This window comes from Cebidichthys violaceus, unplaced genomic scaffold (genome assembly GCF_023349555.1).
Source record: "Cebidichthys violaceus isolate CVI_PGR_0920_01 unplaced genomic scaffold, fCebVio1.0.p SCAF_22, whole genome shotgun sequence".
Lineage (NCBI taxonomy): Eukaryota > Metazoa > Chordata > Actinopteri > Perciformes > Stichaeidae > Cebidichthys > Cebidichthys violaceus.
The window spans coordinates 4713860-4729153 of record NW_027176395.1 but is presented as its reverse complement, the minus strand read 5'-3'; the positions used below and the strand labels follow the sequence as shown (position 1 = coordinate 4729153).

The following is a 15294-nucleotide window of genomic DNA, read 5'->3' as shown; positions in this document are numbered from 1 at the left end:
TGTTTTGATGCTTTTAATGGTTTTATGTGAAGCACTTTGAATTGGCTTGTTGTTGAAATGTGCTATACAAATAAACTTGCCTTACCTTCCAAATCTGAGGCTATGGTTCTCTGCCGGAAAATGGTGGATTTTGCACCCTCTGGGTTGGGAGTGAGTCACAGCCCCAAATGAGGAGTCTTATTCACAAGTGAGGGTAAAATGGAGTGTGAGATGGACTGGCAGTTCAGTGTGGGGTCAGCAGTGCTGCTGTCTTTGTACCGAACAGTTGTGGTGAAGAGGGAGGTGAGCCGGAAGGCAAAGCTCCCGATTTGGGTTGTGACCGGAAGAATGCGATTGTGTACCCCAAAGGACAAAATGAGATTCCTTTTTTAGGGTGACTGGACTCAGCCTTTGAGGCCCCTCCAACCATCTCTGGATAAGCAGAAGATGATGAATAGATGGATGGAGCATAGCTAATTTAAGAACAACAATTCTACAGTATTATGAATACAATATCTATTAATATTAGAAAAGAATACAACATTATTGTCCACCAGAGTGACTGCTGTCCACCATCAAAACATATCAACATATGCTGCTTATCACTTTAACAAGGTGGGGTGAGGTTTTCAGAGAAAGTCTTAAACCTTGTTGTTTTGAAATTGCTCATGTCCAGCCACCATTAGACCACCATTAGGGTTAGACAACTAGTGCAGTGGCCCATTCAGAGCATGTGGCCATCAGAGCGGGCCAATGGCTTGGCTCCCGGAAGTGCTGCTTGCAGCGTTGTTGAGACCGCTTATTGCTTGTAAGCTCCAGGGAAGTGAAGAAGTTTGGTTGTAACGTTAGTTTAGCCAGCATCCAGCAGTAGAAGAAAACTGCAGTCAATGAACCACAACCTGTAAAGGCCTGCTGTGGATGACATGCTTGGCTCTACAGAGCCCTGAAGCTCTGCCCCCGCTGTTGCACTGAGCGCTGTTTAAATATTCAAAGTTTGTTTTATACAACACAAAAAGTGTCCAAATTGCACTATATTGGACACGGCACTTTCTTGGGTTACCAGCAAGCCACCCACCATGTAGATTGGATGAGTGGTTCACAAGATATGAAAAGGACATACAGTCGGACGGACAGACAGAGATTCCTTGCTTTATAGTTAAGGAAAATTCCCTCTACATGGAGCCCTGTATTTGCAATATAGCAAATGGACATATCATTGTAGATAACCCACTATTCACCTGTATACTTGGAGTAACAGGCTTTTTAAAGAGGAGAAAACCAGCTTTGCTCCTGATTAAACCTCAGCATCTGTCACCTCAGAGATGAATTAAGCGTATACAAAGACTTTTTCTGTTGATGTTGCTCGAGAGTTCTACAGTAACTGTAAAGCTGTGGCTCAAAACTTATTACAGCTGTCTAAAATGTTGTGGTAGGTTAGCTAAGTTAAAATTAGTCAAACTAATCATTCACAAACATGTATGCTATTCACAGTGGCAATCACTGACCAGCAGTTGCTCCTTAGTACTAGGAGCCTTTTTCCATAAAGCCGGGATATTCACACTGAGCTGTGCTGTGAGCCGGTGTGGTTACAGTTTTGGACAAAAGTCAGTAACAGTTTACTATCCTCATTTAACAGCTAACTGAGGTCATACCTCTTATTTCAGTATTTCAAACTGATCCACTGACTCAGATTTTTCATGTTGCCGTTGGTTAGCAGTGTCAGTCCAGCAAAGTGATACTCTGTTAGTTCATTCTCTCCTGTTCTGTTTTGAAAACATATGTCCACACCTTGACTAAATGACACCCAGTAATATTGTTAAGCATCACTGTGTCCTGCTGATGGTAGTCAGCATGTTTGTCCATATAAAGTGCAAGCCAGCACTGTAAGCCTTTGTTAAGGAGCCCCCATCTATCTGCATAGACATCTCATTGTGTGTCATCCATAACTACAACCTTTCCTTGATTATTTCCTCCCTCTGAGCTGAGTGGCCTGTGCTACTAAACTCCGGCTTTATTAAGTAATATCAATTGAAGGCTGTAAGGCGGAATTGGATCGCCATTCGGCCATTTTTCAAGCATTGTGAAAGTTGAGTAAAATCTCAGTAATGCCATGTTCAAAGATCCAATCCACAGGATCCAGATTAGGACTAATCCAGGCATGTTTGAATAAAGCTTGATCCATTTCTGATGTTTGTTTGCTCTGCCCTCGTGGCTGTTCAGCTCTCAAACTTAGTCACATTTACATATTTTACTGCAGAACAATTTTATGCTGTACTGTACACTGTGCAGTTTGCATTCAAAAGGAATAATTGGTGAATATCATGAGATCATTGTTTCTTCCTGACCGTAAGGAAGTCCATCCAAGCTTGTGATACAGAGAGCAATGATGAGTACAAAATTCCTCTTCCGTAGCCGTCAATAACGAAAGCAGCACAAAATATCAGATTAGAATTGGTTACCATTTATGCTTTTTGGAGGTACCAACTACTAACAGACCAAAACACACACTGAATGCCTTGATTGCAACAAGAAAGGATGTGTTAGTTCAAAGGACCCAAATTGAATTAAACAGAAAGTGAGTTTTAAGAACAAAAGCTATTACAAAAGGCAAAACCAACAAGAAACAACTAAGGGAACAGGCTGAAGAAAACAAAGTACAAAGGAATAAACACCAAAAAATTAACAAACCAGTCTGCAACGAGGAGGTCAGGCAGGAAGTCCGACACTGAACAAGCAACAAACGCAGACGTCAGCAAACCAAGGCAGACGACCTGACACTGAAAGAGAGAAACACAGGGACTAATTACGCAAGAGGCTACTCAACTATAATGGAGCACAGGAAAAGACAAAGACAGGAAGTATAACCAAACACAGGACACAAGATAAAATATATAATAAAACATAAATACAATATAAAACAGGAAACAAACTAAACTAAAACAAAACCCGAGGAAAATGACAGGATGCAGGCCTTACCTGAACCCTGGTGAGCTTAAAAGTAGCTATAATTGATATTTTTACTATAACAAATCTCTTTCAGAGGAACAACACTAAACAGCAGATCGACACAGGTGGTCCACTCCAAATGAATTCTAATATTTCTCTCTGTCTGCTGGATGTGTAAATTATCAACTGTATTCCTGTTCATCATATCAACTTAAAAGGAGATATGTCAATGTCCACAACTTGTTTCAACTGCCCCTAAGAAGACGAACAATACCAGCTATTAGAGGTTTAAATTGAATATGATCACATCTCATTGGTGCTCTGCATAGGATGGCAGCTGAACGGCTTAATAAATATGCCGTGTCAATAATTGTTTTTTGTCTTTTTAACAGCAGAACTACTAATAATTAAGTAGAATCCTATTTCTAAAAGAACACGTACCATATTTTAAGGCTAAATATTTGTGATTTAAGGGACTTTGCTACCTGCTACAATTACAAATGCATGAATTGAACTCTGGAATGGCTGCACGCATGGTAAAATGGCAGCTGCATATCATTTTGTATTTTGAAAGGGGAAAATATGAATATACATTTGAAAGGCCAAATCTGTTTTGGTCGGCTGTCAAAGTAAATTCTATGAATGGTAAACGCTACAGTTGTAGTACCCCAGTGTAAACACAATATTGTATCAAATTATAACAATATTGCCAAAAGTGTAACTGTGCCAAAATAATAGTGACTCTCTTGCTTCCTAACGAAAAAAACAACCAAAAAAGTCACTTGGTAGCTATTAGTGCTGATCCAGCATGTTGTGGCACTTGACTTTGTGCAGCAGTAGATTATTAGCTCTGCAGAACACTTACAAGTCAGCATCTAGAATCAGCTGTGCCATGATATGCTGTTAGACTGCCAATATATAACATAGGAGATTAGAGAATTCTATATATTCTATCTGACTTCCAAATCACATTTATTTCTAGAATGTTCCTGTGAGTTCAGGGTTAGCATGTGTTGCAGTAGCCTTTGTTCCTCAAAGTTCTTTCGCACAAAGTTGATTTCATTGGTCGTTCTGAAAAGCTGCAACATGGTACCGAAAGCACAAGGGACAAAATTCTGTCCATACCCTATTCTAAATCGGTATCTGCTACTGTACTGAGTCACACAACCCTTTCATTTGTGTTTTTATAGGAAAGGAGGCATTACTGTTTAATTCACATTCAACAGTAGAGCTGAGGACTGGCAGCTCATGGGAGCTGGTGATCATGTATGCGTTTATAAAAAGTTCATGGAAGCTGTCGTTGGTGAATGCCAACCCAGTGATTATTTTATGTCTCACATGCTGTCAGGTTTAACACTTTGATTAAAGCTGCTCTAATCAATATTTGATATACACACTATGTCAAATGACTTTAAAATAAAAGGGGTCACTTGCAGTGAAATACTCTGAATTATCGCCAAAGTAGGTTTCACATTGCATCAGTATCTGCTTGTGTTTCTCTGTTCCTTTTTAGTATTTAACAGGATTCAGCAGAAAGCTTCCTCTCCCGGCTGCTGATCAGATAAAGGCGGTCTGCCTGGCTGACGGATAGTCATGCACTGCCATGAGAATAATGAGACTAATTTACCCAGCAGATGACCGATAACTCCAAACAACCTTTGTGGAGGGGGAAGAAATGCAGCAATATCAGAGGCCCTTTTAATTAGGATTGGTGTCTGCTAACAGTAAAGTACATGCCAGCTGTGAACAGTCCACTCAAATACAGGCTCTACATGTGTTAAAGATGCACATTGTCCTCATTTCAACAACTTCCTTCATGTCATTTGTGTTGATTGTACCATCCATCTGTGCTGATGCTACCTCTGAGGACATTGATGTCATGGAGTTCACATTCAACATTTCTGGACATTTTATTCTGTATGCTCTTCTTCTTAAATAAAAGAGTCATTATTTTTGCCTTTCTCAGAAAATAAAAGATATCTTACAGATTCCCAGACTTGGTATCTAAACTATCATTAGAGAGAAAAAAAAATAAAAAACGGATTTATTCGACATTTTGGAGAAGCATGGTTTTCAGAGGAAAGGGACATTCCTGTTGGGAAATTACATTGACATACAATGTTAAATCAGACACACTTTGATGATACAACAGTGTAAAAATACTCCAGGAGTCTCTCATTCAAAATGTAACTCAAATTACGGAAGTATTGTCAGCAAATTAACTTAAAAAAAATGTCCCGGATCCCGAGCAATACCTAATCATACATACAATGTTAGATTTGTAATACTGTTGCATCATTGATTATGTTACATTTGCACTCTGGCACAAACTGGACCTTTTTGTAAATTCTGAGTGCTGTTAGAAAGTATCGTTGGGTTATTCAGAGCACCACACTGTGGGCAACTATTGTTTCTTGTGAAGACAGAAGTTTATTTTGAAAAGACTGTATGCATGTAACAAGATGAAATTGACATGTATTGCAGGCTTTGTAGGAAAACGCCTCTGTGGACACTCTGTCCGAGGAGACGCAGAGCGTTCTGTGGACACCGACACATCTGAAAGTTATTTGCCATACTATTTTATGAAAGGTTCAGCTAACTAGGTTACATTCTCACTAGTGTTATCTGTAGCCTACGTTCTCTAACTTCTTTTCATTGCAGTCTAATCTCATCATAATCACTGTCGTCCTCACTGGTGACCAGCTCTTGCACAGGAGGCTGTATTTTGCATAAGAAGTATTCATAGGAAAGTCTTTCTTTCATAGGTTTGAACCGACCCGTTCCTTAATTCATGTAGAAATAGAACGCTCTGTGTCTTCAGACAGCAGCGCTCGTCAGATTGGATTTACGAACGCACCCAAGATTTGCAGAATACGCTTTTCGACAAAGAAATATATCAACCGATTAAATAGCATACATCGTTATGAATGAAACTGTCCAAGTAGCCTACAGAGTATAATGAACATGATGATACATTAAGCACATTGGGGGCATTGTATATGTTGTGACACTGTAAATGGGAACCAGTACCACCATTGTATCTGTTTGTATATGAACATCATAATACATGTGTAGCTGTTAGGCCCCTGGGCAGTTCCCCTGTTTAGGATGCTCAAGTTACTTATACCTCAGTTCAGTACTTGAGTAAATGTGCTTAGTTATTACCACTGAGTACAAGATGTTAAACCCCAGGTAACCATAGTAACAGTGCTGATGTTTCTGGCTTTTTGTTTATCTAAGGCTACCTGCGCTTATGTAACTTCATTAGATTGTACACATTCATGTCATGTGCTGTGATGAGATTTGGATGCAAGAAAGCACCTAAGGATGTGTGCTGTAGTAAAATCAATGATGAGTGACCCATCATAACCCTCTGCCTCTCTTTTTTGACAGTGATGGAAGTAAGAGAGGCCAGTGGATCCCTTGACAGCTCCATCTCCCAACGGACAACATGAAGGAGGAGATTCATCTCACCCTGATAGCCAGAGAAGTCCATTCCATCAGACCTAGCACCACGAGTCTCGATAGCATCTGTTCTGAAGTGTAAAAGAAACTTATTAAAACATCCCGTCCCCCTGCCGGTCCTCTCTTTAACCCTACGGAGGAAAACAACGATTCCTCCGTACGACCACTGCCCTGCAACTACTGGACAATTTACTGATGTGAACATACTGACCCTAAGACTGTTAACTACAACGACTGTTCTCCTACTACTGCCCTTTTCCCTTTGAAAACATATTTTTATAAGAAATATTTATCAGAATATATCTCTACACATATTGTTGATGACACTTTGGATCCCTTAAATTCAGTCTGACCATCCTAAGATTTCCTTCAGATTGACTTTCCCTCAGACACCTTGGAGTAAAACATTCTTTGCAGCTATGGGTCCTGTAGGTTTTTCCATCACTCTGCAAGTGTTCCTCAGCACGTGTCTGGGACTGGAATTTTTAGGCACACCAGGTCAGTGGGCCCGCTACCTCCGCTGGGATGCCAGCACCCGCGGTGACCTCAGCTTCCAGTTCAAGACGGAAGCCTCGGAGGCGCTTCTGCTGTACTTTGACGATGGCGGCTACTGTGACTTTCTGCAGCTGTCGGTGGTGGAGGGCCGACTGCAGCTTAGATTCAGCATCGACTGCGCCGAGACCACGGTCGTGTCTGACAGACGGGTGGATGACGGCAGCTGGCACTCTGCCAGTCTGAGCAGGTATAACCTGCGCTCGGTGCTGGTACTGGATGGCCAGGCCAAAGCAGATGAGGTGCGGCCGCAGCGTCAGTTCATGAAAATCGTCAGCGATCTGTTCCTGGGTGGAGTGCCTCAGGATATCCGCAACGGTGCGCTCACACTGCCTACGGTGCGAAACATGCAGCCCTTCAGGGGCTCAATTACGGACCTCAAATATGGCATCTCACAGCCCCTGTTCCTGGGAAGCCTTAATGTGCCCCTGGAGTCAGAAGGGTGGTGCACGGTGAACCCATGTGAGAATGGAGGTACGTGCTCCGTGGTGGATGGAGAGCCGGTCTGTGACTGCTCCAAAACCGAATTCAAGGGCCGCTTCTGCAGTGAAGGTAACGCATGACACATGACACTCTCATTCACCTTGATAGACTTTGGCAGGACTCCAACTGTGAAACAGATTCTCTCACTTCAACTTCAAATTTAACTAATTTCTTATTTTGTATTCTAACCATTTTACTTTTTGAAGGCATTATGCCAAATATGCCTCACAGCCCACTGCTATTCCTGAGGGCTTGGTTTGACTCGCTGAACAAATTAGAAATGTGGCCAATAATTCAGAGCATTGAAGTATTAGGTGAAAATCATCTACATAATCTATCAAATAGAAGACCTGGCTTAATTGATTGTTCTTTCACATTTGGAGAGCTGCACCTGTCCCGTTTGTTTTTCACGGGCATGAATCCAGCTGATTTCACCCGCACAGCTTAAATGAATTTGTCATGTTACTTTACAGGAAGGTTAATGACCAACATCATGACCCTTGAAGCATTACTTGTTTTTTGTATCGCTCTAGTCTAAGGATTGTCTCTGCTATTACACCAGTCATCTTGGGCTCTGAGGCAGTCTGTCTGCGTGGGCTTGCTTAACTCACCCAATGATTACTATTATCCTATATACAGTGTGTGTGTGTGTGTGTGTGTGTGTGTGTGTGTGTGTGTGTGTGTGACTGAGCTTTGAAATCAGAAAGCTAATCCACGCACGGTTAGCCAGCGAGGCACAGGTTAATGGTGTCGGTCCTGCAGGCAGTGATAAGGACGCCTATAGAGAGAATGGGGCCTCCTGAGCCCCTTTCTTCACCCAATCACAAGATGGCAGGTGTTTTATATCACATTCTTTTGTGCCGAGAATTTTACCAGAGCTGTGTTTCAATCGCTCCACAGCTGGCTGTACCAAGACCAAAATGGATTTCTATTAAAAAAAGAGCCCTTTACTCATTCCCCCTTCCCCCCAGTATTTCCTCCCTGCAGGCCAAATAAAAGGCACTTTCACTTGCTTCATGTAGAAACTGGATTTCCTGTGATTTGATAAATCCTGAGCACTTAACATTCTGTGATAATGCCTGTTTTGTTGTGGTAATTGGTGAACATGCAGTCAGCACATGAAATGGATCCCGGAAGCTCTGCTCTTTTTCTGGGCTCTGAAGAAACTCTTGTCATGTACTTAATTATTCACAATCAATACACATTCTCCGGCTGCTCCCAGCAGCTGAGGAGTACACAATAATCTGACTCCTTATGAGATAATCAATACCACTTCGATGAGAAAGTCTTTTCCATTGAATTAATTCCAATCAGAGGTAATTTGTTGTAATATATTTGTTTAGCTATTTTTTCCCCCCATCTCTGAATTCGAGCGCTCTTCTTAACCTCTCACAAATATGGAATTTACATCTCATTTGTGCTGACGCCAAATCCCCTGCATACAGACAAAAGGCCAGGGAATCTGGAATTTAAAGATTAGGGTTTTTTTAATCTATCTCTCCCGGAGTTTGAAGTAAAGGGAGGGAGGGAGGGTGTGTGTGTGTGTGGGGGGGGGGGGGGGGGGGGGGCTGCTTTGAGCTGCTTTGACTTGGTGGCATTTAGGTGAAAGGTGTGGGCTCCAAAGGTAGAAATGTTTTTCTCTTTTTATTGTCTAGAAGCAGAAGACTTGCGTGTTAAGTATTAAAGAAAATTTGCTTTGTCACGACATCAGACGGGGGGGGAGGACTCACTGTAGCTGGAGGTGACACACTTCCTCTGCTCTGAGTACCAGTCAGATGTATGAGAGAGTGCTCTCTGTTCTTGTTAGTACAGGTCTGGGATCTGATTATGTTTGCCCCATCATCCAGGCCGCTCAGATCCACTAATCTGCTGAATAGTTTAGCATCTCTCTCATCACTGTTAATACTTCAGACCCATTATTTGACCTTGGTCTGTGAGTCTCGATTAGTTTGGCGTGTTCCACTGAATGACGTTTTCAGGCCTCCGGAGGCTTTTCGTCTGTCCCATTCTCCTGAACATGCTATCTCGAGAGGGAATTTCTTCAAATTTGGCATAAACGTCCTACAACATCACAAGTCTCGTTTAACTTGGTGTACATTTGTTTCAATCTTTCCGTGTTCTTCGGTTCGACATCTGTGAGAACCGAAACGAGGCTAAGGCCTCTAGTTTCACAGCAGTGTGTGTTCTCCCTTATCTGGAGAGCTTCTGGACAGGGTGCATGGTGCACACAGCGACACGTCCTATAATAAAAGACACACAGTATGTCTCTGTATGATAAATTAAGTCACATGGTGTGACAAGGCGGCAAGGGGATATGGAGTGGAATGAAATCATTTCCAAAAATTCATATTATTCATATTATATTATTCAATGTTAGGGTCGGACATTTAACATTTAATCTTTCCATCTACACCATCTGAAAAAAGCCTCCCAATCAGCCAGTTTAGTCGTATCAGGAGAATCTGCACTAAACAAACTAAAGAAACAAGCAGATGAATTAGAATACAGATTCCAGGAAAGAGTGTAGAAGTAACATGTTCAGCACTGTTACACAGGAAGAGTGCCTTATCAAAAAGGAAAAACCTCCACTGAAATGATGGTGCTATGTAAAATAATCAGCTAAAGAGTTTGAACATTGGCTCATTTTGAGCTCTGATCCACTACTTCAAATGAATTTAAATTTCTTCCAAAAGTAGTGTACAAACGTCTCCCCAAAACTTGAGGCAACTGCTTGTAAAATCTGATCTCATCACTGCTTAAAACACTGCTTTCCTTGATCCTCACACACACCCACCGATAAGGAAAAACACTGAAACGAAGAGGCGCTATATCTCGTTCCACAAGAAATGTAATCTGTCTTATCAAACGCCCAAGTGGCTTAGCATGGGAAAAACACAAAGAGCTCTAAAAACCAGGATCGCAGAGTGCAGGCGCTACATCCAGACCCAGGATCCACGTAACCCGGCGGCGGTGCTTTTCTCTCAGACACATTGGCTTCGAACACGTTGATGCCTGACTCCGTGACCGGTGGTATGATCCCCGGCTGCAGGTCGAAGTGTCCTTTGACGAGACATCGAACCCCAAATTGCTCCCATTTGTTGCGTCATTCAAGTAATGAATGTGATTGCGAACCATCCAATTGCCTTCATGAAATATATTTGGCATAATCCATACAGAATTGAACCTTTTTTTATATTTAAATGTGATGTTAACTGTGATGAGATTGATGCTATCTGAGATGGCAGAGGAACAACCCACAAAGATCACTGGTTTTAATTAGCTCCATCTTTTCAGGCTCTCTCCAGCCGGCCACACCTTCCTGCCAACACACAGCACTGGCCAAGGGCCGGAAAAGTCTAAAATGAGGATGGCAGGTTCTTATAACCCGAAGTTACTAAAGTGTTTTGACAGAGTCGATGGCATACTGATGATCTTGCTTCGCTTGGTCCTACTAATAGTGGGGCTAAACACGTCCGTCCATTTATCCATTTATCGTGTCCTTATTAGATCGACTTTTGTTTCAGCGGATATTTTGACTCGAGGAAGTAAAGAAAATGGAAAACCTCTGTCCTTCACAAGTTTACAGGTCTAACGTTTTATGGCACTATTTTGGAAGTGAAGAAGTGTTTGAATGTGGTGTTCTCAGTCATTCCTAGAACTGGTGTGCCAGCTCTTACATCTGTAGGCAGCGCTTCACATCCTCCCTCTCCCGACTCCCTTATCCTCTCACAGTTCTCCCCTCAAAACACACACACACACACACACACACACACACACACACACACACACACACACACACACACCACCTCTCACCGCCCTCCAGCCGCTCAGCACTGTGATGCGTGACTCACTGAGCCATCGATGCGAGGGCACTGGTGACCCTTGTAGGCTGATAGGCCGCCTTTCCCAACCTTGATTTACGGCCTCCACATTGGGACCTGTTCCCAGTGGTGAGTTATGTCTGGCTCTGCCTCTCTCGCCTGTCTGCCTGGCTGCCTCCTGCCAGGCAGACAGGTGAAAGGGAAGCAGGGAACGCTGATTGTTAACGGGCTTAATGAGGCTGGGTGAGGTGGAATGGTGGTTCGCTTGTTTTTTGAATACATCAGGGAGAGAATGTGTCAGCCCATGATTACTGATCATCAAATGTCTGACACATATCCTAATGCACTTTATTTTAATTGTTTACACAAACATGACATGTATCTGAATGATGTGGAGGAAGTAACACAGCTCTAAAGAATCATATCACTCACCAGCACTGTGTCGTCAGTTACTCTCTTTATTATTTAGAAAAAGAAAATGTCTTTTTGTTGTTCCTGACATAAAGATCCAACCAAAAGTCCTTCAAATTAAACGACAAAAGACCTGGTTGGTCCATGTAATCTACAACGACACACAGGGTGCTTTGCGCTCTGCTAATTCAGCTTCCTCCTGTCCTTTGTCCTCCAGCCAGTGACCCAGATATTGATCGAGGACCGGCGTCATTGAGGATGTTACAATACCTTAAATGTGTCTTTGAGGAGATGAGGAGAGAGAGCGTTCCCTGAGGAGGTCAGAGAGAGGAGCTGAAGGTGTATCCTGTACAGTCCTTTGAACGGAGTGGTCATCTTATCTGATGGGGCAGTGACAAACCGTTCTCACTCCCATCTCATAAAATGCCACCACTTGTTCAGTGGTCCTAAGCTTCAAACTAAGAAGCAGTTTGTCAGTTTCCACTCGTAAGATGCATCATTTTTTTCAAAATACACTTCCAAAGTATGATAACTTCAGCGAAAAAACTACTTGGTAAGGTTTAGACAACAAAAATAAAAAAGATCGTGGTTTTGGTAAACTTTCTAAAGGCTTTTACACACATGCAAAATGTGCCTTGATCTTTTATTGTGGAAGGTAAGAACAGAAGGAGAGGATCTGGTCTGCGCGGTCTTTGTCAGGGCTCGAACTATGGAGGCTCCATTTTGTTGATTCAAAAATACAGACACATATTGGTTGATGCCTCAGAAAAAGAAACCTTAATCTGAAAAAAAAACACTTTTCAGCCAAGTAATATTTGCGTTCTCTGAGGAAGTATTCCTGACAAAGAACACAAAATGAGGTGTAAATTGAACTCACGCAAAAGAAGCCCTCTGTCTGTCGAGCAGAAACTAGGAAACACAGCGGCTTCCAGTCTGAGGTTCCCTCTCTAACGGATCTCAGCCCTGTGTCACCCGGCCCACGGTCCACCAGCTGTATACCCCATCACGAGCAGATGGCTTCAGCAGCCCTCCCTGTCTGTTTCTCCAGCCACCCGTATGTTCATATCAACATGAAACATGGCTGCTGGTGAGGAGATGATGGCTGTTACAATAATGATGATGAAAACAGTAATAATCAAGCCCGCTACAATGTTAGGACTATCATTTATCCTGTGGGAATGTTGTGTGTGTGTGTGTGTGTGTGTGTGTGTGTGTGTGTACACATACCTTCCATGTTAATAACATGAAGGAAACATCAGTTAAGCCAGCACTGATGAGAGAAAGCAGCATTTGAAATACCTCATTAATCACTGTGCTTTCCTACTTTATCCAACACATCATGAATCATCCCTTTAAGTAATCCACTTTGAGCTCTAAACCCCCGCTATCCTCGCGTCACCTTTTGGCTATTGAATTAAAGAGAGAGTCATGCTCTTACCTAGATTATGTTTCCACTGATGACTAAATACGTTTTTCAAAGCACCGCTGAGTCATCCCCAAAGAATGGTGATCGGTTTGGATTTTATATTTGGGAGAAATTTCTGAGGAGAGCTGGAGGATATAGATTTATACATTCATAACAGAGAGGAGGACATATTTCAGAGCTCCCTTGTACAGTAATTGTATTGAGTTCAATGCTGGCTAGCTTGCCACTGGGAGTTGTACCTGTGAGTGTTGACTGGTACCACATTAAATATGTATGTGTTTGCAGGCCTCTCTCTGTCCATGCACACGCACATGCACACGCACACGCACACGCACACGCACATGCACCAAAGCCTAGTGGTGACAGAATCAGAGGCACAATACAGGGGAAGTAGATTTTCAAAGGAAGTAGGTCAAGATAGAGAACAAAATAATGATAGAGCAGGAGGGTCGGGACAGAGAGATTGAGCTTCTAATGATGGATTAGAGCAGAAAATCAAACTGGAATGGGAGAGGGAACTGAAAGATGAAATTGTTAATCTACTCTCTCCCCAGCTTGCTGTTCCTCCATAAAGGACACTAATGCTGCATTTCCACTGCATGCTACGCTCGGCTCGCTCTTTTTTTGCTTTTGATACAGCAAAAGTGTTGTTGTTAGTTTTTCTGGTACAACCTCGGTCGAGGTTCCAGGTGAGCTGAGCTGATACTAGAAGGTGAAGTTAAAACACTGCAGACCACTGATCAGAGAGAATCACCACTTCATTACCTCACGTCACATTTGGGACTGAGAGTTTTTATTCACTTTCCCCAGATTTAAAAAAATAGAATAAAAACTATACGACACTACTACAATACGATGTACAATTGGTTGTTTTGTATTTCATCTATTGTGCTGTTTTATCAGTGCTATGTTTGACCTTTAGTTTGTCGTGGTTTTGTTGGGCTTTCTGATGTGGCATTGCCTCGCTTTTGCTTTACATTATTATTCCTTTGCTTGAGTGCCGATGAAAGGATTCAGTAAGTGTGGCGTCGAAAATGATGTCGCGGCTGATTCATGCTACGGCAATCAACTGAGACTCCTGCCTCCATCAAAGGGGAGACGGGGTATTATCTGCAGTTGAAAACAAGATCGAGAAAAGCACGGGTAGCAAAAGTGAGTTGAGTGGAATGTAGCCGAGCCATGCAGTGGAAATGAGTGCCTACATGCAACCTATATTTACATTTTCAGTCTATCAGGAGCAAACATTCCCATTGTGACTCCGCAGTCCAGTATCCTAAGAAGTACATCCATATTGGACAATTCTGCACCTCAACATTTACACACCGACTCGTTATTAAAGTTTTCAGAACAGGTTCTGTTTTTTTTGCATTTTTTCGCATCCATCAAAAGCCAAAACAGGATTGTTTGACCAGTCAGACCGTCATCCAAAATGTGCTGCATAATGATGGCAGACTTGAGCGTCAATCAGGATTCTATAAAAGACAGTACATTCACAAAGGTTGTTTAAAGCTGGACTCCACACATTTAACAATATCAAGCTAGAGATGCAGCAACTGTACGTGGGACATAGTATAGTACGCTTGAGGTGATTTATTCAACACAGGCCACATACTTTCTGACACATGCAGGTTTTTGTACATAGATGCATGTACTTACATGCTTGTGTAACGAAAACATACTGTAAAACAATGTCAAAATATATGTAATATAGTGATCTCCTGCTATACAAACTATTTACAAATCTAATGTTTTTGCAGGATTGTTTTCAGATGGAAGTCTAACAGACCATTTTTTATTTAACCTGCTGATTGATAATATTTAGGGATGCGCAATATGAAATTTTTCAGCCGGTGTGATAACCGATAATTACCTGCTTCTCATGGCCAATACTGATAAGATAACCGGTAATTAAAAATGTTGTATTTTAAAAAGAAGTTGATACAACCTGTAGCTGAGGGTAAGGAAGGCTCGGATGCAGTGAGCAAACATGGATGATTAAATATTCCACAGCTCTGAATAAATCAATTCTAACTGACGTCACAACTGCAATAAAGAAAAGTTCTGACTCTGTCACAACGGTAGCAATACAAGCCACATGTAATGTGCTCTGGTAAGAAAGAACACACGGTCATCCTAACACACACACACACACACACACACACACACACACACACACACACACACACACACACACACACACACACAGCGCTC

The 15294-nt window shown here is 42.1% G+C and overlaps 1 protein-coding gene across 6 annotated transcripts in view; it reads left to right on the top strand.

The window, feature by feature from the left end:
• nrxn3a (neurexin 3a) overlaps nucleotides 1-15294 on the top strand; it is a 154359-nt gene that overhangs the window by 13672 nt on the left and 125393 nt on the right. For all 6 annotated transcript variants that reach the window (XR_011103564.1, XR_011103563.1, XM_068717645.1 and 3 more), the window contains one exon: nucleotides 6319-7494. Coding sequence is in view for 4 of the 6 variants with exons in the window: in XM_068717645.1 (XP_068573746.1) it covers nucleotides 6810-7494 (685 nt within the window). In the remaining 2 variants the exon portion in view is untranslated. The remainder of the gene's footprint in view (nucleotides 1-6318; nucleotides 7495-15294) is intronic.